Source organism: Podarcis filfolensis (genome assembly GCF_964270895.1).
Source record: "Podarcis filfolensis genome assembly, chromosome: 1".
NCBI classification, from domain to species: Eukaryota; Metazoa; Chordata; class Lepidosauria; order Squamata; family Lacertidae; genus Podarcis; species Podarcis filfolensis.
In genome coordinates this window covers 121695814-121717092 of record NC_139604.1, presented here as the reverse complement: position 1 = coordinate 121717092, position 21279 = coordinate 121695814, and the positions used below count along the sequence as shown (strand labels likewise).

The window sequence follows — 21279 nt, the reverse complement described above, 5'->3', positions numbered from 1 at the left end:
AGAACTTTGCTTCAGGATGAGAACAGAAATCGTGCTCCAGCAGTGCAGCGGCAGCGGGAGGCCCCATTAGCTAAAGTGGTACCTCAGGTTAAGAACAGTTTCAGGTTAAGAACAGACCTCTAGAACGAATTAAGTTCTTAACCTGAGGTACCACTGTATTCAACCTTTAGAAGACACTTGAAGGCATGCCTGTATTGGGAAGTTTTTTAATGTTTAGTGTTTTATTATGTTTTTATATACTGTATGTTGGTGGCTGGGGCAACCCAGTCAGATGCGTGGTGTAGTAGTAGTAATAATAATAATAATAATAATAATAATAATAATAATAATAAATGCCTCTATTTTCATTGGATAAATGTTGGAGGGTATGAAAGCGGTGTGTGTGTGTCTAATTTCCTATCTCCATAACTAGAATGGAAAAGGGGGTTACTGGCCTCTCAGTGGGCAGGTTCATCTTTTTGGGGGTGCACTAGTAAATTTTGTGCAGGGCTGCTTTCTAAAAAGAAATTGTAAGGCAGTAAAATGGGCATAGGGAACTTGTGTCACACCTTAATTTACCTTTGTTGGATAACTTCCCCTGATACTGGTACTTCCACCCAGCACAATGTGCGGAGACTGAGGAATTGTATTTCCCCTGCAAAACGATCCCTGGACGTTCCGTTGTCCAAAAGGACGCAACCAATTTGCCTTCTGTGCTAAATCCTAAGATCTGGTCCAACATCTCCTCTTCAAACACAGGGTGAGGAGAAAAAAAAACAGGTTTACCTCAAGTCCTGGAAGCTGTTAAGGTAGGCCATCATGAACATCAGAAACTGGGGGTGATCTTTCGCTTGGTCCAAAAATGCTTTCCCAAAGCTGTAATAAAATTGCTCATTAAAAATGGCCACTAACCAGTGATAAACACAGAACAAGCATAAACACCACAGACTTCAGCATCCTTTCCTGTTAGAGGAATCCTGCATTTGAGGATTAGCAGAAATCCTGTCTGTCTAGTCCAGTGTTTCCCAAACTTTGGGTCTCCAGCTGTTTTTGGACTACAATTCCCATCATCCCTGACCACTGGTCTTGCTGGCTAGGGATGGTGGGAGTTGTAGCCCCAAAACAGCTGGAGACCCAAGTTTGGGAAACACTGGTCTAGTCCAAGAGCCATGGGGTTAAGGAATAACCTACTGGCTGGGGGATTCACAGCTTGGCTTCCTTTACAACAAACTCCACTGTCTAATGTGGGTTTTTTAAAAGTCAGAGGAGCTGGGAAAAACTTTGGGAGAGCGATTTGAAGTTCACAGCATGTGAACAGCATCTTCGAAAATGATTTACAGATGGTATTTAATGTCAAGTAGATTTGCTAAAATGTATAAGTCCGAATCACATAAGTACTGGAGATGTAATGATGTTTAAGGTACATTTTATCATATGTGGTGGACTGGTAAAAGAGGATTGGGAAATGATATATAATTATTTGGAAAAAAACCCGTTTAAAAGTACCTTTCAAAAAACACACACACCAGAGTCCTTTTCATTGGGGATAATTCCCAACTGTTAAAAAAGCCTATTTATGTATGCCGCTACTGCGGCCCGTGTTTTGTTAGCCCCAAAATGAAAAACAAGTGAGGTCCCAACCAAAGAAAAATGGCAACTTAAACTGATGGAATATGTGCAGCTTGCAGATTTAACATATAGAATAAGAGAACAAGAAGAACATATGTATAAAGAAGACTGGAAAATGTTTACTGAATATATGGGTGAAAATTGGGTTCATTTAAAAACGCTGGTAGCATTAAGATAAATCCAACAGTGTAAATAAGTTTTGATGGACTACTGAATGGTTTAGTGTATGCAAAATATGCAGGGATGTATGTTATGCAAAATGAACCACAGAAAGAGAAGAAGGGAAGTCATTGGTTTACGGTTGTTTAAATGAATATTTTGAAATGTAATTTAGAAAATTTAATAAAAAATAAATACAAAAATAAAATAAAATAAAAGTCAGGGGAGTTATTGGATGATAGTTTTATCAATCATGTTTAGCCAGGTCAGCTAAAATGGGTCCTTCATGCTTAGAGAAGCAATATGAATTTGACTACTAGTTGGTGATGAGGACATTGTGATTTGCAGAGATGGCCAAACAGGCCCCAGATTTCTTTTCCAGCTCTTCCGTCTGAAGTTCTTTTTGCTGGCGATGTCAGAGTCAGAATTTGGATTCATTTGAAGAGGAAGCATTTGCCTCTGCACTTGAGCTAAAGCCTCAGCTACGTCCTCAGAACAACTGATGCTTTTCCATCATGCCTATTTGCTAGAACCACTAAGCATAAAACGTGATCCAGTTTAGACACTGGTACTTTGAAGCAAGCAGACCTTACCGTGGTAGGAATTCTGTCACTTCTTTCACGATACCTTTGAGAACGGCGTCTTCCACTTTTTCGCAAATGCAGCCGGCTACCTTTCTGTGTTGTTTGGCGAGCTGGACCAAAGGGGACAAGGGATGTAACAAAAAGCAGAGAGGCAATGGCTTTGTTTGATGAGTACAATGGGCACCTCAATGATTTTTTCAGGTGTGGCAGACACAGAACATGCCAGAGCTTGCATTTTGCAAAGAGGAAACAAGAAGGACCTGGGTGAGGCTAGGGAAATCTATTTGCCAGAATTTTAACCAACTGGGGTAGTAAAACACCTCATCATTTTTTCAAAGGTCAGGGAAAGGTTTAAAAAAGTGGGGGGGGGGTGTAGCTTTTGAGAAGTGCAATTTCTGAAGGATCTCATTTTATTTCAGAAAGTGTGAATTAAGCAGGGCTGCCTTTAAATGCAAACGGAATCACATTTCTGCTCCATCCCTACCAGCAGGCCTGTGTTATTCTGATTTCTGAGGGATGGCCGTGCCTTAACCAACATCAGGCTTCCTCATCCTCGGCTCTCCAGATGTTTTTGGCCTACAACTCCCATGATCCCTAGCTAGCAGGATCAGTGGTCAGGGATGATGGGAATTATAGTCTCAAAACATCTGGAGGGCTGAGGTTGAGGAAGCCTGTTAGATTAACATCATAAGACGTGCCTTGCTGCTGAATCAGGTCCGCTGCATCCAGCTTCCTATTTCTGTAAGGTGGTCAAAGCCGATCCTCAGAGAAGCCAGCAAACAGGACACAAAGGCAGCTGCTGCACCCCCTTACAAAATTCCCAACACTTCTGCTAATCCATATAGTTTTTGATTATTGAAAACATATAATGATCCCATGAAACGTTAGTAATGGCAGCAGAACAAAAAGCCCTCCCTCCAAAACACCTCACCTTAAATTTAATTTTCTCCCAATATGGGTTTATTATTTCTTTTGCATTTTATTTAACTGAAATGACTCAGCCCATTGCAAATTGCAAAAATATGAGTTCCTCCTGGTTTCATTGATCTCCCAATCCCTAAATCTAGCAGGGGCTTTTATTTCTCTCTCTCTCTCATTAAATGTGGGAGGTTGTCATTCTGCTGTGGTCACACACCTCACCCCCAATTTCTCCCTCCTCCTTTCTCTTTCTTCGAGGCTGCCACAGGCCTAGTAGCAAGTGGCTTCTCCCCACCAAATGTTTTTTTTTTTGTAACAACCCTGTTCTCTGCACTCCCTCTTTCCTTCTAAAAAGGCTCTAAAAATCAGTTGCCTATTATGTCTGTGACACAATTGACAGCAGGTTTAATTTGTGCTAGGAAGCGAGGGGTGGCAGTGTTAAAAATTGTAATAAAACTACATTTTGCTAATACATTCTCCGAGGACGTGACTAACATAAATTAGCACAGTAGGCGACACCTACATACCAGAAGGTAATATTTCAATTTCCCTGTAATCAAAGAACATGCATGTGCTATGAACAATCTCAGCAAATACCGTTTGAACATCGTAGGACAGCGACGAATCGTATGGGTTTTTTTGCTCATCTGGCTGTCCTTTCCACTTTTCCTTGGTCTCCAGCATCAAAATATTCTCCAAGCAGTTCTTGGTTTCCTGCTAAATATTTAGATAAAGGGGAACAACACAGCTCAACATAATCATATATGCAGACACTTCTTTTATGCACACGCATCCCAGTTCCCTGTAGCTCTCCAGTAAAATAGTTTTCAAAATGGATCCAAAAGATACTTTGGAAGCTAGTCAAGTTCTGCTGCTTGAGAAAAATCAGCAAGGGCAGACAAACTGCCTTGCAAAACAGTGTGGCCCACTGCTAAGTGTGGGTGGGTGGGTGAGAATTCAATTCAGTCCGCATTTAAAGACAAACCATTCAAATCTTCCCTTTTGCAAACGATATGTTGAACAGCAAAACACAGCCATCCTTGAGAATTTGCCGAATTTAGCAATGCAGTTCTCCAGGCAAGTAATGTGTATAAAATACATATTATTAGGGTAAAGTAAAAATAACGTACAAAAGTTTCGTTATATTAGGAGAAATTGCTTCCAAGAATGTGTACATTAGTCAAACCTGCACACTAAATGAACCCGTCATGGGGCTTTGATGAAAAGAGCTCACACTCACTTCTCAATGCTCCTTGCATCCCTATTTTCATCGGAGAAATGTTGGAGATTATGCCCTACTGCATGCCTTTGTTGTGGCCTAGGGTCTGTTAAAGGTAAAGGTAAAGGGACCCCTGACCATTAGGTCCAGTCGTGACCAACTCTGGGGTTGCGGTGCTCATCTCGCCAGCGTACAGCTTCCGGGTCATGTGGCCAGCATGACTAAGCTGCTTCTGGCAAATCAGAGCAGCGCACGGAAATGCCATTTACCTTCCCACTGGAGTGGTACCTATTTATCTACTTGCACCTTGACGTGCTTTCAAACAGCTAGGTTGGCAGGAGCAGGGACCGAACAATGGGAGCTCACCCCGTTGCGGGGATTCAAACCGCTGACCTTCTGATCGGCAAGCCCTAGGCTCTGTGGTTGAACCCACAGCGCCACCCGCATACCTGAGCACTGGATAGGTTTGCCTTTAAATGATAATTGAATCGAATTCCCCCCATCCCCATATGTAAACCAGGAAGTAGACAAGGAATCTCCATTCAACAAATAATGCATTGCTCCTGTGGAAGTTTAAGGGGCCTTTGGATCCCATTCATAAATGCATTTTCTAAGGCGATCACTTCATTCCAACGGAAGTTGGGGCACTGAACGCTACAGTCTGGAATAAAAGCAGCATGTGTTCGGTTTCAAAGGATTCAATCAGCGATGCAAACTTCCCCACCCTCTCCTTTGATTTATACAAGGAAATTGAGATGTTACCTGGACAGAGTTAACGTAGTTGCTCTTCAGTTTGTCTAAATCTTCTGAAGTTAACAAATCCGGCAGAGCTTCAGTTTTTATTTCTGGTTTAAGATCTGGGCATCCTAAGAGATTTTCACTACAAAAACAAAAACAGCATTCCATGATGTTTCTACATCTGGGACCTTCTTCCAGAAGCCTGTGGACAGAATCTGGCTTACAGAAAATACATTACTGGTCTTGGCAAAGTCTTTCCCTCCCATCACTTTAAAGGAAAGGAGGACAGCAGCTGGGGTGGTCCCTAATCTAATTCATTTTGGTGTGTTATTTTTACTAACATACACGTTTTAAAAATCTATGGTTTTTAAAATGTTTTGGGGGGAGAAGGGTTATTGGTTTGTTTTTGTTTTATTATGCATTCTGTATTCTTATTTTGTATTTTTCTGTTGTGAACTATCCTGGGATCTTTGGATGAAGGGCAGTATGCACTAATAATAATAATAATAATAATAATAATAATAATAATAATAATACATGCTTTTTGTGTGCACTTTTTTGTAGCATAGTGTTTTGTATTTTTTTTAAAAAAATTAAGGACAGCTTTACAAAATGTAGAGATGCACAAATCAGATTACCAGCATCGGACCTAGAGCCAGGAACCAGGTTCATTTCATTAGCCAGTGACTCTGTAGCCTCCAATGATGTCCTAGTAATTACTGGATTCCAGGGTAACAAAAATATGAAGGGGAAGCTGGAGGAATCCATACAAGCACGTGGGAGGGGTCAGCGGTACAAGCCTGCTGCATCTTGATCACATGGAAATCACATGGACATGGGTGGCACTGTGGTCTAAACCACTGAGCCTCTTGGGCTTGCCAATAGGAAGCTCAGCAGTTCGAATCCCCACGACAGGGTGAGCTCCCATTGCTCTGTCCCAGCTCCTGCCAACCTAGCAGTTCGAAAGCACGCCAGTGCAAGTAGATAAATAGCTACCGCTGTGACGGGAAGGTAAACAGCATTTCCATGCACTCTGGTTTCTGTCACAGTGTCTCGTAGGGCCAGAAGTTGTATAGTCATGCTGGCCACATGACCCGGAAAGCTGTCTGTGGACAAACACCGGCTCCCTCAGTCTGAAAGCGAGATGAGCTCCACAACCCCATTGCTGCCTTTGACTGGACTTAACTGTCCAGGGGTCCTTTACCTTTTTACTGAAGACTGCAGCACCTATAGCTTGTGACATGGACCAAACAATAACTGCGACTTAACTATCCAGGGGTCCATTACCTTTTCCTAATCATCATGTGATTAATGGGAAACCTACCTGCGATATACATTAGTGACCCAGTTGAGTACTGCATAGAATTGATTGCATCCCAGGCTCTCATCTTCTTCCAGGATGCTTTGTAAATGCAAAGAGAGGGCTTTGTGGAAAGCCTTCAGGTATGCATCGCCCACACTGTAGTCTGGTGGATAGCATTTGTGTACCCAGTGTTTGATTGTCAACAAATCTGTTCTTACGACTTCTTTGAGATATCCTAAGTGTATCGACAGCCAAGAGGTGTTGTCCTCCTTCAGTGGCACAGGCACTTTTGAGACCCTGATTTCCACACTTCGCTTGACAGTGTCTTCCCAAAGCTGCCTCCAGTTCCTGGCTAACCCAAGGTTGGACACAGCCTCGGATGAGGCAGCGATGCTTGTAGCCCCAGCATGGGCTTTTTCTTCCTCTGCGATCAGAGTCACAAGAGTGTTTAAAGCCTTTGCATCCACCCTGGGAAGCTCCAGGGTTTCCTCCACGATGCGCTGGATGGCCTTAGAAACAAAGTCGTAGAGCAAGTCAATGTCCTTGGCCTTCACAATGCATTCCTTGGGGTTGTCTTCATATTTCTTGGCATCTATTTCAGCCAGAAGCTCCCTTTCTAAACCCTTGATGTTTTTGAAGGCTTCTAGAAGTCGCCCGTTTTTAATAAGTTCATTTATCTGCATAACTAAAGAGAGAAATGGAGTGTGAGAGCAAGCCACATCTACTGCATGTTTTCCTCTTCAGAAATAATTTGGAATAGTTCATCTGGGGCAGTGGTGGGGAACCTATGATCTCTTACTTGTTGCTGGACTCCAGCCCCCCAAATCCCTGACCATTAGCCAAACTGGCTTGCGCTGATGGGAGCTGGGGTCAATAAACATCTGGAGGGCCAGAGGTGTCCCACTCATGCTCTGTTGAATAAAACGAAACCTAAACAAGATGCTTTGTCTATTGTCTCACCGCAGGAGGTGGATCTTTCATACAGAACAAGAATAAAAGGAGTTATAGAACTATTTCTGTGTTCTCAAGAGAAGAAGAAGAAGAGGAGTTTGGACTTGATATCCCGCCTTTCACTCCCCTTGAGGAGTCTCAAAGCAGCTAACAATCTCCTTTTCACTTCCTCCCTCACAACAAACACTCTGTGAGGTGAGTGAGGCTGAGAGACTTCAGAGAAGTGTGACGAGCCCAAAATCAACCAGCAGCTGCATGTGGAGGAGCGGGGACGCAAACCTGGTTTACCAGATTACGAGTCCACTGCTCTTAACCACTACACCAGGCTGGCTCCTTGTACTTTAATCCAGAGGTTTTCAACCTTTTCGACTCCACAGCTCCTTTGACCAACTACATTCTTTCTGCGGCACCCTTGTGGGGCTCAGGAGCCATGTTATGTCACCCCTTGCCTGCAAAGCTGGCAGCCTCTTGCCCTTTTTTGGGCACCCTCCCTTCTAGAATCTTCCCTCAGCCTCCCCTCCTCTCCTCAGGAGTCCTCTGGGCAGCTGCTGCTGCCACCCCTGGTCTCTGAGCTGCCCCCTCATCTCAAAGAGAGGTGCCTCCTCACACTGCCGCACAGGGGCCTGGGACTTGTCTGTCCATTCCCAACCGGAAGAGCTGGTGGAGTGGCTGGCTGGGCTCCCTTGCCCACTTGCTTGCTTACTTCAAGGCTGCCTCAGCTCCTGGCAACCAGCACCCCCTGAGGCACCATTCGCCTGTGAAGCTTGTAGGCAGGGCTGCTGCAATAAGCAGCTGTACAAGCCTTTGGGAGGCAGAGACGTGAGAGGGCATCAGAGGAGGGAGGGAAGGGAAGAGGGACAGAGGCCAGTGTTGCCTGCGACATCCCTGACTACCATTCCAGGCATCCCAGGGTGCCACGGCACACTGGTTGAAAACTACTGCTTTAATCCTTTACAACAGCTGTGGGGAACTTGTGGACCTTCAGGGATTCCAGGACTACAGCTCTTATCTTCCCCGGCCATTGACCATGTCCAAGAACTTCTGAAGGCTCTGCAGGTTCTCCATCCCCAAATACAGGCGGCAAATGTTCTACTGGAATGAAAAGTTTGCATTTCCTTCCTTCTATTCTGACATTGTTTTTACCCCCAAAACATTTCTGCTATTAATAATAAGTTTTATTGGAGGGAGATGTCCAAGCCTAACCAGTTCATAAGTGCAAGTAAAGAGACTTGCTGGATCACACTGAAGGTCCATCTATTCCAGACATGAGGAAACCTGTGGACCTCCAGATGTTCTTTTTCAGGATACCATTGTTGATGGCATCAGAAGCAGCTGAGAGGTTGAGGAGAACCAAAAGCAGCTTCTGTGGCAAAACTGAGCCTAAACCCTGATTGAAATGGATCTAGAAAATCAGTTTCGCCCAACAGTGCCTGGATCTGATTAAAGACCACCCACTCAAGAAACCTTCCCCCAAAGGGGAGATATAATAATAAATAATAAATAATAATAATAATAATAATAATAATAATAATAATAATAATAATTTATTTATACCCCGCCCATCTGGCTGAGTTTCTCCAGCCACTCTGGGCGGCTTCCAATTGAGTGTTAAAAACAATACAGCATTAAATATTAAAAACTTCCCTAAAGAGGGCTGCCTTCAGATGTCTTTTAAAGATAAGATAGCTGCTTAATTCCTTCACATCTTCCACAGGGCAGGCGCCACTACCGAGAAGGCCCTCTGCCTGGTTCCCTGTAACTTAGCTTCTCACAGTGAGGGAACCACCAGAAGGCCCTCGGCGCTGGATCTTAGTGTCTGGGCTGAACGATGGGGGTGGAGACGCTCCTTCAGGTATACAGGATCAAGGCCGTTTAGGGCTTTAAAGGTCAGCACCAACACTTTCAATTGTGCTCGGAAACGTACTGGGAGCCAATGCAGATCTCTCAGGACCAGGGTTATGATATTGGCAACTAGCTGGCAATTACTTAGATTTTCTGAATCCAGAGAGGTTTCATGAGGAGTGGTCTTACCACTGCCTCATTCAGGTAGGCAGGGACCAACCCACCTCACAAGGAATCCTTAATCACTTCCCTGGTCCAGCCAGCTGTCCCCTCCTTGCTAGTTTTTATCAGCTAAGAGTGCCAGTGGTTGCCCTAACCAGTCCAAGCGCCTTCTCCACATCCCTGAGCCTTGCTAACTGAAACTCATCCAACACTACAGGACTAGGGCAGATCTACACTCATGGTTTATAACATTAAGGGAGCTTTAGGAATTTCATAACGTACTGTATAAGGGCAAATTATGTTTTCCCTATAACATTACAAATGCAGTAAACAGCCACTGGCAATTGGGAAACTGTGTGTTAAAGGTAAGGGAATGCCTGTGACATTTTAAAATGATAAAAATGTTTAAAAGATGAGTGTAGATCCAGCCTTAGACAGTGCTCTGCATATCTTATGATATTTATCTGCTGTAAACAGTGGAGTCAAGATCACAGTGGATGCAAGCGGTTTTGTCCACAAAGTGCTTTGCGAGGAAGTCACTGTCATGGAATTCTACTCAATATTGATCCAGAGCAGAACTCTAATGCATAGTTAGCAGAGTAAAAACTTAAACACATTGCAGGATTCCCAGAAAATAGACCAGAGGCAATTAATATTTCATCCAGCAGAGCTTTACTGCTACTGAAGGCAAATGAACATAATGGTCACAAATCCAGTACATTCAGGATTGGCACTGCCCATAAGAAGTCCAGTTCATAGAATCATAGAATCATAGAGTTGGAAGAGACCACAAGGGCCATCGAGTCCAACCCCCTGCCAAGCAGGAAACACCGTCAGAGCACTCCTGACATATGGTTGTCAAGCCTCTGCTTAAAGACCTCCAAAGAAGGAGACTCCACCACACTCCTTGGCAGCAAATTCCACTGTCGAACAGCTCTTACTGTCAGAAAGTTACTGTCAGGAAGTTGCAGCAGACTTAACTTAAACTTACAATAACTTATAATAAGTCTAAACCTCAACACTACATACAGAACACCAGAAGGAAGAGATAGAAAGAGAAAGTGAAACCCAGGTTCCTTCTGGCCTTGACTGAATAGATATCAGTTTAAACCAGCTGTACTCAGCTTATCTGAAGGAATAACCCTGTGTCGGTCCTGGGGGTTAATCAAGAGGCAAGGTCCAAGTCCAGTCCGTGGCTGATGAAGCAAGATGAAGGCAGTGCGTAAAAGTCAAACCTGGGTGCAGGGCAGGGTTCAGACAGGGACTGACAACCACCAACATTGCTCCTGCAACTTGGGACTGGGGCTGGCTGGCTTTTATATGCCCCGAGGCATAAGGCAGCCCTGATCCACAGGTGACTCGCCTCTCCTGGCCTGGAGGCGAGCACTCCTTCTGCGGGAACTTAGTTCCCTCCGCCACTCTGCCCTGAGCCTCTGCAGCTCAGGAGAGGCTGGAGGGTTACTGGACACAGAGGCAACCTCAGTTTCCTCTGACGGGGCTGTGAGTGGAGCACCTGCAGGCAACGGGTCCCCCAACACCTCAGGGGCCAGAGCAGACTCAGCTGGTGCCTGCACCTGAGGATCCAGCACAGGTGAGGACCCTTCAGGCTCATGCCCCAGCCCTGGCTCAGCTGGTTCTGAAGGCGGGGGATCCTGTGCAGGCTGGGATTCCTCAGGTTCAGCATCTGAATCTGAATCCCAGGCCATCACAAACCCAAACATCATGAACCTTCTGCTTTTTTCTTTCACACAGAGAAGCTTCCAGAACCCTCTTGAATTAAGAAGAATAGGAAAGACCTCTACACATCAGATCAATACTTTCTGCACTAAAAATGCAAACTGACAGTCACAGCAAGACGGAAAAGCTCACAATGAGGATGCAAGGGAGGCGACTGTACTATTTAGTCCCCTGCCAGAGTCATTATCAGAGTTCAAGAACACATTCCAGAGAGACAGAAACACTTATGGGGAGTGAGAAGGAGGGCTGGAGCAGGCATGTGGCCTGAGGAGAGTCCAATGGGCAGATGGAGCAGGCCAGAGGGCTGGATTTGTCCCCCAGGCCTGGGGTTGTTCACCCCTGTACTGAAAGCTTTTGTGTTCAGAAAAAGATGGCTAAGAAAGGACAAGACGGAGATTGATAAAACTCTGCAGGGTAATGAGACACTGCTCCCATCATGGCCCAGTTAAATTCCTGCTCTGCACTTTGCGGTTGTGTAGTTCAGATGCACAGAAATGATTTGCGTCGTGCCTCTGTGTGTGATGTGAGCGAAGGCAGCTGGCTAGTAACGACTTGTACCAAAATACCGCTGACAGACAGTGAGTTTGGGCTCTGGCAGGCGCTGAAGATTAGATTTCGAAAAAGTGGCTGACCCCAATTAATTTACCAATTTTCCTTTCAAGGCAAAGTTGAAACAAGTACTGAGCGCATTCCAGCAGATAAAAAGAGACTCACGCAAAACTGAAAGCAAGCAAAAGCAGCGTCCAAGAGGCACTTATAAGCAAGAAAACAAATCTCCTAACTGTCGTTCCCACAAATTATAATAGCTGAGGGACACCTGGGTTCAGTTCCCTGCTCATCCAGAAAGCTGACTGTGACCTCTCAGAGCCGTATCTTTCAGATCTAACCATCCTCCCTAGGTTGATATGTGAACAAAAAGTAAAGGGGGCTGAACAGTACAGGGCCCTGAGATCCGTGAAACAACACAGCCAGTGGTCAGGATGGCACTACCACCCAAAAGTCCCTGCTTCTGATGGACACCCATTGAGTCTCGTTCAGTAGGGGTACCTGATAAATGTCATTGACCGAATTTACAAGGAAGGCACCAGCACTCAACTCAGTTTCAATATTTGATTTGGTATAGTAAATATGCCCTGTATTGTGATATGCTGAAGGAACTGTACACCTGTTTTCAAGTCTTGCCATCCAGAACAACCCAGAAAAACAACATCAAGCAACAGTATCTTCAGTTTCTTACCAGACAGTGGTTCGTTCTGAACATGGTCTTCTTCTTCTTCAGGCTCCTTACTCTCCTTCGGAAGGCTGGTCTTTTTTTTCTTTAAGAATGAAAAAGACTTGCTGGACCTGGAGGGGTTCGCTTCTTCAGCCGATTGCTCTTTGACAGGTTTTGATGCACTTCCCATCAGGCTCAAGCTCCGAATTGGTTTGAATTTCTTTGGCTTGTCTTCTCCTTGATGACTCAGGTGCGGATAACCTTTGGGAAGGCAATGATTGATTGATTGATTGATTGATTGATTGATTGATTTCCCACCCTTCACCCTAAGGTCCCAAGGCAGGTTACAGCATTAAAAACAACATTAAAAACAATTGACAACAACAAATTGTCACCTTCTCCTTCTGTGTGGTTCACTGAAGGTTCCATTTTCTCCTCCTCCTCCTTCTCCTTCGTTTCTGTTTTAGTTTCATCCAGTTTAGGTTCAACCGATTTCTCTTTGAGAGATTTTGATCTACCTTTCCTCAAGCTCATTCTTATTATCTTATTGATGTTTTGGGGCTCCTTTTCTTTGGGAAGGCGCTTGCCATCTTCACTCCCCTCCGTATGTTTTGCCAGAGATCTTGGCTCTGCTGGCAGCTCCATTTCCCCGTCCGCCTCCCTTATTTCTGCCTTATCTTCACCCATGTTGACTTCAGTAGATTTCTCTTCGGCAGATTCTGATGCCTCTTCACCGTCCGTACATTTTGCAGGAGACTTTGGTTCTGAGGTCGGCTCCATTTCCCCATCGGTCTCTCTTGTTTCTGTTCTATGCCCATCCGTGTCAGTGTCACTTAATTTCTCTTTGAGACTTTGAGACTTTCTTTTCCTGTTGCTCAGCGTTTCTCTGATACCCCTGATGAAGCTTTTTGGCTCGTTTTCTCCTTGTTTATGCACGGATGGACAGTCTTCGGGAGGACAGTGTACAGCTTCACTCTCCGCACTTTTCGCTGGAGACTCCGGCTGTGATGGCACTTCCAATTTACCATTCCTCCCGCTTATTTCTGTTTTATCTCCATCCATTTTAGCTTCAGCCAGTTTCTCTTTGGCCAATTTTGATGCGTTTCCTCTGAAGCTCAGCACTTCTCTGATACCCCTGATGAAGTTTTTGGGCTCGTTTTCTCCTTGCTGACTCAAGGGCGGAGAATCTTTGGGAAGACAACCGCCGATTTCACTCTCTGTGCATTTTTCTGGAGACGCTGGCAACTCCATTTCCCCACTCGTCTCCCTTGCTTGTCTCTCTCTTTTTTTTACTGTGGGAGACGGGGGGGGGGGGGGAGGGCAGGGAAACAAAGCAGGAAAGTTAATCAGTATGTTACAGAAGTGGAAGGCAGGAAACAACTATTGCTGACATGTGCAGTAGACATCCACTATCAGTAAGGCCAGCTTTACATATGGGTGTGATGGCCTGGGACTCTGGCTCAGACTTGGAACCAGAGGAGACTCAGTCTGCACCAGATCCTTTGCCTCAGGCATCATCTGAACCAAGTCTGGGGCCTGATCCTGAAGAGTCCCAGTCTGCTCAGGTTCCCCTACAACAAACACCAGCTGGGCCAAGTCAGGGGCCTGAGCCTGCCCTGGCTCCAGATGTGAGGATTACCTCGTTGCCTTCAGCTGGGCCATCACTTACAGCTGCTCCACTACCAGTTGGGTCAGGGGAGGCTGAGGCGGCCTCTGGGTCTAGTCACCCACCAACGCCTCCCGAGCTGCAGAGACTCAGGTCTGAGAGAAGGAGAGACCTGAGTACTCGCAGGAGGAGTGCTCGCCTTTGGGCGAGACAGGGAGGTGAGTCGCCAGGGGATCAAGACCAGCCGCTACCCCAACAAAGATAAAAGGCTGTCGGACCCTGCCCTAGGTTGCGGGAGCAACATCGCTGTATGGTAGATCCTGCCTGAGATTCTGTATCTGTCCTTGCCTGGTTTCCTGCCTCGTGTCCTGCCTTGGCCCTGTCGGACTGACTCCCAGTGGAACCTTCGGATTCTGGACCGGTTCTTGACTGTGTTCCATGGGTTACCCCCAGGCCCAGCACAATGTAATACAGTGGTACCTCAGGATGCGAACAGGATCTGTTCCAGAGCCCCGTTCGCATTCTGAATGGAACGTAAGATGCAATGGTGCGTCTGCACGGGTTGTGTTTTGCCGCTTCTGTGCATGCACGTGACGTCATTTTGAGCGTCTGTGCATGCGTGAGCGGCGAAACCCGGAAGTAACGTGCTCCGTTACTTCCGGGTTGCCGCGGAGCACAACCCGAAAGCGGTCAACCTGAAGCACACTCAACCCGAGGTCTGACTGTAGTATCATTGCCTGACCATAAAAATTGTAAAAACCAGTTTGGAGGGTGATGTCTAGCTGACTGCTAGAGTGAAAAACAGCTCCAGGTTAGATGCAAAGAGGCCTCTGCAAGCACAGAGAAAAAGTTTGGGTTGGGTGATTGTTTCCAAGGACTGAGGCTGGATGAGAGATGGTGGGGCAATGAGGGGCAGAAGATGGCTGGGGAGAAGCTGAAACATCTCACATGACACATTCTCCCCCCCCCATAAAGCATATACAGTGGTACCTCGGGTTACATACGCTTCAGGTTACATACGCTTCAGGTTACCGACTCCGCTAACCCAGAAATAGTGCTTCAGGTTAAGAACTTTGCTTCAGGATGAGAACAGAAATCGTGCTCTGGTGGCGCGGCGGCAGCAGGAGGTCCCATTAGCTAAAGTGATGCTTCAGGTTAAGAACAGTTTCAGGTTAAGTACGGACCTCTGGAAAGAATTAAGTACTTAATCCGAGGTACCACTGTACAGTCATACTGCCAGCCAATTGCAGAGGCTGCTGTTGCACACCCACCTTGCCCCTTTCATTCCAGAAGCGATTTAAGCACCCATACGCAGTATTGAATTAACCATTAAGTGAAATAAACACATGCATCAAGAAAAAGGGGGGGGCACCACAGAAACATTCCATTGCCGGATTTTTAACACTAATGGTCACAAATTGCTCAGCCGAGCGTTCATTTTCTCCGCTGAAGTACATTAAAAATCCCAACAGAACAACTATGCAACAAGGCATGCCTTATCTCTGCCAACTCCAGAAGCAGATGTGTTATGTAATTTTAGTTTTGAGGACCTGATCAAAGGCTTTGCAATTAGAAAAAGTAGGGGAATTTCCACCCTAAAATATAAATACAAAAATAAGCATTATTTCCCATCTTACTGTAGGTTTCGTTTCATTTTGGGGTGTGTGTGTGATTTTACAGTTTATATATTGAATTAGATAAATATGGGGACCAGGGTTGCCATATTTCAAAAAGTGAAAATCCGGACACAAGCTTTTATTGGCAAAGTTGTTGAACTTCTCTTTTCTTTTTAGGAAAATCACCAACAAAAATCTGTACTTCCAGTATGGGCTGCCATGCAGCTGGGTTTTTGATGGACGAATCCAGGCTATGTCTGGGACCTTAGGGCCCCTAAAGGTCTTATTCTGGCCCTGCCCACACATTGTCTGGTCCCAGGCTAAGACCATGGCATTCTCAAAGCCCTGGACAAAGCCTGCATGTATAAATCCCAGCCTGTCTGTCTGAGATCATTCATAAAACACATTGATAGTTTCCTCCCGTTGCTGTTGGACATTTTGCAGCAACTAGGGATGGTCAGATCTGTCACTTTGGGCTTTCTCAAGTTCTCATTTTTCTAATCTTAAATTACGGCTCTCCACATTTCTTTGGCAATTTGCACTTTTTCAAAAATTGCTGTGAAAATTCAGCAGCATTTTTTGTGCGAATTTATCCTAAGAAACCTAATTTTTGTATGCGATTTCGCCCAATGCACACATTTTTGCAAACCAGTTTCCCCCTAATATAGTGCAGTTTTCTATGATTTTCACAAATACTTGCATATTTCTGCACATTTTACCCTAATACATGCATTTTTTTGACACGTTACTTGGTTGGAGAACTGCATTTCCAAATTTGGAGAAGTGCAAATGGATCTGGCTGCTTGCACATCATTTTGAAAAATGCAAATTGGGCAGGTTTGCATTTAAAGAGCCAACTTAATTGGATTTCCAACCCCCATCCCTAACAACAATGAATCAACCCAACTGTCTCCTTGCAGGTCTGGTTATAACTGCTATAATGATGAGCTCCCACACTTTGAATTTTGCTACTCCGCCACCGGCCAGATGTGTTCAGTGCTACATCCAGGCATGTCCCTGACCTACTAAAAAGATGACATTCAATCTCCACACTATAATAGGGCTCCCTTCCTCTCTGTCAATCTGTTGAGTGAAGCTGAAGATGGAAAACCTCCAAGGATCTCAAGCAGGTCAAGGCAAGTCCAGGGATTGATTTTTCCCTGCGCCGCTTATTGGCCTGATCTCTGGAGTCGATTCAGTACTTGTTTCTGACCTGTAAGGCGAAACCTCGTTTGCACACTCTGCCTCGGTTAAAAGGGGCCCTCGATAGCTTAAGTTTTCTGAAATCAGAAATACGTCGATCGCCATGGTTACTGCTCTGTGGTTTTGAAACGTGCAATCCGTTTTTGTAATGCCGTGTTTGGTAGGCCGGCCAAGTGTAAAGGGGGAAATGAATCTCCTGTGCTTTGAATAATGTGTCGTGGAAGGAATTTCAGGAGGTGGAGCGGGGAAGAAAAAGTACAGCTAATAATTTATTTATTTTTAACGAAAGGACAGCAGCTAGCTGTCCTACTGACACCCCAGTTTTCCTACTTCTATGGCACCGTAGGATGGCCGCTCCCCAGCCCCCTCCCACACTAGACCCGTCCTTTCAGTGAGTGGGGTGACAGGCAGAAATACCACAGGGTGAGCTTTCCACCCATCACTGCCACTTGTGGCTGCCTGGGAGGGCTTTGCCGCCAAATTGTGCACCAAGTGAGCCCATGTTCTAAATATGTATGGCATAAACACAAATCCCTGTGCTTTTATTTTATTTTACCTTCCCTTTAAAGCCCTGGCTAGCATGAACTCTGGTTTTCCATGCCCATGGGATACACAACCATAGCAAAGCCCAGCATGGAGAGTTTGTGTGCGGAAGTGGGAGGCTGGAAGGATTAGAGGACGCCATAATCCAACAGCTGACTCCCAGACCTTTAATCAGTGTAAAGGCAGGGCATTTTTCCAGCTGGAACTCAGCGGAACTCAGTTCTGGTACCTTTCACGTGGGTGCCATTGTTGCCATTCTAATAGAACAAAGGAGGTGTTCATGGTGAGTTCCGGCACCTCTTTTTCTATAAAAATAGCACTGTGTAAAGGGATAGAGAGCATTGCATTTGCACTAACTCCATGTGGCTATTATAAACCATAAAAATGGGATCTATATAGTAGGTTTGCATACAAACCCCTTTGGTTGCAGTCACAGACTTCTGCTGCAGCACTTTTAAACCTCCCCCCTCTCCCAAAGAATCCCGGGAACTGTGGTTTATCCCACAAAGAACTACAATTCCCAGCATACTTAACAAACCACACTTCCCACAAATGCACTCGGGTTCAAAGTGGTACAGAGAATATAAACAGTCCCAAAACAACAGCCATATCAAAAATGACAACATTGCTGAAACGGCCCAAGAAATCTTGCTGTCTGAAGCAGTGGCGTAGCGTGGGTTGTCAGCACCCAGGGCAAGGCAAGTAATTTGCGCCCCCTAACCCGTGGATTTGCGCCCCCTAACCCTAACCCCCAGATGTCGCGCCCGGTGCGGCCGGCCCCCCCTGCACCCCCCACGCTACGCCACTGGTCTGAAGAGAGGCTGGAAGAGCTCAAGAGGAACAGATCAGGTGTAGCTGTTGCTGCCCACCACCATCTGCCACCTGAGGCAGTTGTATCACGGTGCCTAACAGCAGGGCTGGCACAGATTACTACATAACACTTACTACATAGCACTATTAACAATTCGTTTAAAACAGACCAAATCTTTACCGTAGATTTCGGCGTATTAGGTGACTGGGCGTATTAGTAAAGGTAAAGGGACCCCTGACCATTAGGTCCAGTCGTGGCCGACTCTGGGGTTGTGGCGCTCATCTCGCTTTATTGGCCGAGGGAGCCGGCGTACAGCTTCCGGGTCATGTGGCCAGCATGACAAAGCCGCTTCTGGCGAACCAGAGCAGTGCACGGAAACAGCGTGTACCTTCTCACCAGAGAGGTACCTATTTATCTACTTGTACTTTGACGTGCTTTCGAACTGCTAGGTGGGCAGGAGCAGGGACCGAGCAATGGGAGCTCACCCTGTCGCGGGGATTCGAACCGCCGACCTTCTGATTGGCAAGTCCTAGGCTCTGTGGTTTAACCCACAGCACCACCCATGTCCCTTTAATGGGTGTATTAGATGACCCCCCCAAATGGCAGCTGCAATTTGGGGGTTCGTCTTATAAGCCCAGTCGCCTAATACTCTGGGCAGCTCTGTCGCCCATACCCGGCGTATAAGACGACCCCCGACTTTTTAACCTCTGTTCCGGGGTTAAAAAGTCGTCTTATACGCCGGAATCTACGTTAAGTGTCTTTTGTGTGGATGGTTGCTTGTCCTCTACTGATAAAACGTAAATTATGCCTTCTCCCCCATTTAATCTTGTAAATATCTAGGAGGAGGAGGGAGGTGGTTCATATCCACCTAGAACACACAGACAATGACGGGGAACCCAAAAGGGACTGCCAGTCCTCCAGATGCAGTTCTCTTCATGACTCACCTGGTTTTCTTAAATCTGCAATTTCTCGCACTCCCCTCAGACAAACGGTTGTCAAGACACCTTCTCCGCAGAGGCAGGGCGTGATCTCATCTTCTTTTGGCCTTGCAAAACTTGACTGAACCCTGTACGGAGAGCATAACAGAGATGGAAGAGGGGGTATTTTAGGCTAAAACCAAAATCCGTTCGCTACTAGAGCTGGTTTTTGTGTGTGTGTATGTATGCTGCAAAAGGAAGTAAAAAAAGAAAAATACTCCGGTTACCCTTTATTTTACTTTCTGTTTGCAAGATGGAATAGGCAAGCTGAGAACAGTTCCAAAGGTCAGTTTGGGGGAATTCCACCTCTGCTTGATTAATGATTTACACAGCAGAGTTCGCAGAAAGGCTTGGCACCCATACAGCAAATACGTATATTTAAGATCCACACTGAAATGTTAACCAAACATGGCAGATTATGCTCGCTTGGCTTATTTCCTTCTGGGTTCCCCCTCCTTCTTCTATCCTCACAACAGCCCTGTGAGGTAGGTTAGGCTGACAGGCAGCACCCAGGGAGCTTCCTGGGCAAGTGGGGATCCAGGGCCTAGTCTGACACTCTAACCGCTAGGCCACACTGCCTCTCACACATAACTTCATGACTTGGCTTTCAATAATAATAATAATAATAATAATAATAATATATTTATACCCTGCCCATCTGGCTGGGTTTCCCCAGCCACTCTAGGCGGCTTCCAACAAAGTACAGTGGTACCTCAGGTTAAGTACTTAATTCATTCCGGAGGTCCGTTCTTAACCTGAAACTGTTCTTAACCTGAAGCACCACTTTAGCTAATGGGGCCTCCTGCTGCCACCGTGCAATTTCTGTTCTCATCCTGAAGCAAAGTTCTTAACCCGAGGTACTATTTCTGGGTCAGCGAAGTCTGTAACCTGAAGCGTATGTAACCTGAGGTACCACTGTATTAAAATACAGTAGTCTGTTAAACATTAAAAGCTTCTCTAAAGAGAGCTGCCTTCAGATGTCTTCTAAAAGTCTGGTAGTTGTTTTTCTCTTTGACATCTGATGGGAGGATGTTCCACAGGGTGGGCGCCACTACCGAGAAGGCCCTCTGCCTGGTTCACTGTAACTTGGCCTCTCGCAGTGAGGGAACCACCAGAAGGCCCTCGGAGCTGGACCTCAGTGTCCGGGCTGAACGATGGGGGTGGAGACGCTCCTTCAGGTATACTGGACTGAGGCCGTTTAGAGCTTTATTTTTTTATATATAAATTATTTTTATTCAATTTTTTCAGTACAAAATTTATACAAATCATACATCTTTTTTATATCCATTCTCTTTTTGACTTCCCTCAACTTGCCTGATACTCCTTCCCTTCTTAATTTTTTACACATTTCTAAAACCTTTCTTCAATTATTTTTATAAATTATTTCTTAGTTTTACTCATATTCTAACATTTCTTCTTACAGAGCTTCATCAAAGCTTACAAACGTTATTTGATTATCACTTAATTTATGCATATATTCTGTAAACTTTTCCCAATCTTCTATAAATCTCTGATCTCGTCGATTTCGGATCCTTCCAGTCAGTCTATCGAGTTCTGCATAGTCCGTCATCTTCATTCTCCATTCATCTAGTGTAGGCAACTCCTCTTGCTTCAGTATTCTTGCTGCAGTCACTGCATATAAAAATAACTTCTTTTCTTTCTTATTAACCTCATTTCCTGTAATACCAAGTAAAAACGCTTCTGGTTTCTTAACAAAAGTGTACTTAAACATTTTCTTCAATTCATTATATATCATTTCCCAAAAGCTTTTTACTTCCTTACACTCCCACCACATATGATAGAATGTACCCTCCTTTTCTTTACATTTCCAACATTTGTTACATCCTTTATACATCCTTGCTAACTTCACTGGTGTTACATACCATCGATACATCATTTTCATCACATTTTCATCACAGGACCCAAATAATTACCGCCCAGTCAGTCTGACATCAATACCAGGGAAGATTCTGGAGCAGATCATTAAGCAAACAGTCTGTGAGCACCTAGAAAGGAATGCTGTGATCACCAATAGTCAGCATGGATTTCTGAAAAATAAGTCATGTCAGACGAACCTGATCTCGTTTTT

General features: G+C 45.2%; 1 protein-coding gene across 1 annotated transcript in view; it reads right to left on the bottom strand.

Moving 5' to 3' along the window:
• The window catches only part of EXOC3L4 (exocyst complex component 3 like 4), a 31499-nt gene extending 12060 nt beyond the window's left edge, over positions 1-19439 (bottom strand). Inside the window, exons 1-8 of the mRNA XM_083612256.1 lie at positions 19158-19439; positions 12830-13726; positions 12459-12695; positions 6551-7214; positions 5251-5368; positions 3867-3986; positions 2361-2461; positions 766-855 (exon numbers count right to left, since the gene is read on the bottom strand). Coding sequence (XP_083468382.1) covers positions 766-855; positions 2361-2461; positions 3867-3986; positions 5251-5368; positions 6551-7214; positions 12459-12695; positions 12830-13685 — 2186 coding nt within the window. The 5' untranslated portion in view covers positions 13686-13726; positions 19158-19439. The remainder of the gene's footprint in view (positions 1-765; positions 856-2360; positions 2462-3866; positions 3987-5250; positions 5369-6550; positions 7215-12458; positions 12696-12829; positions 13727-19157) is intronic.
• Between the last annotated feature and the right edge of the window lie 1840 nt (positions 19440-21279).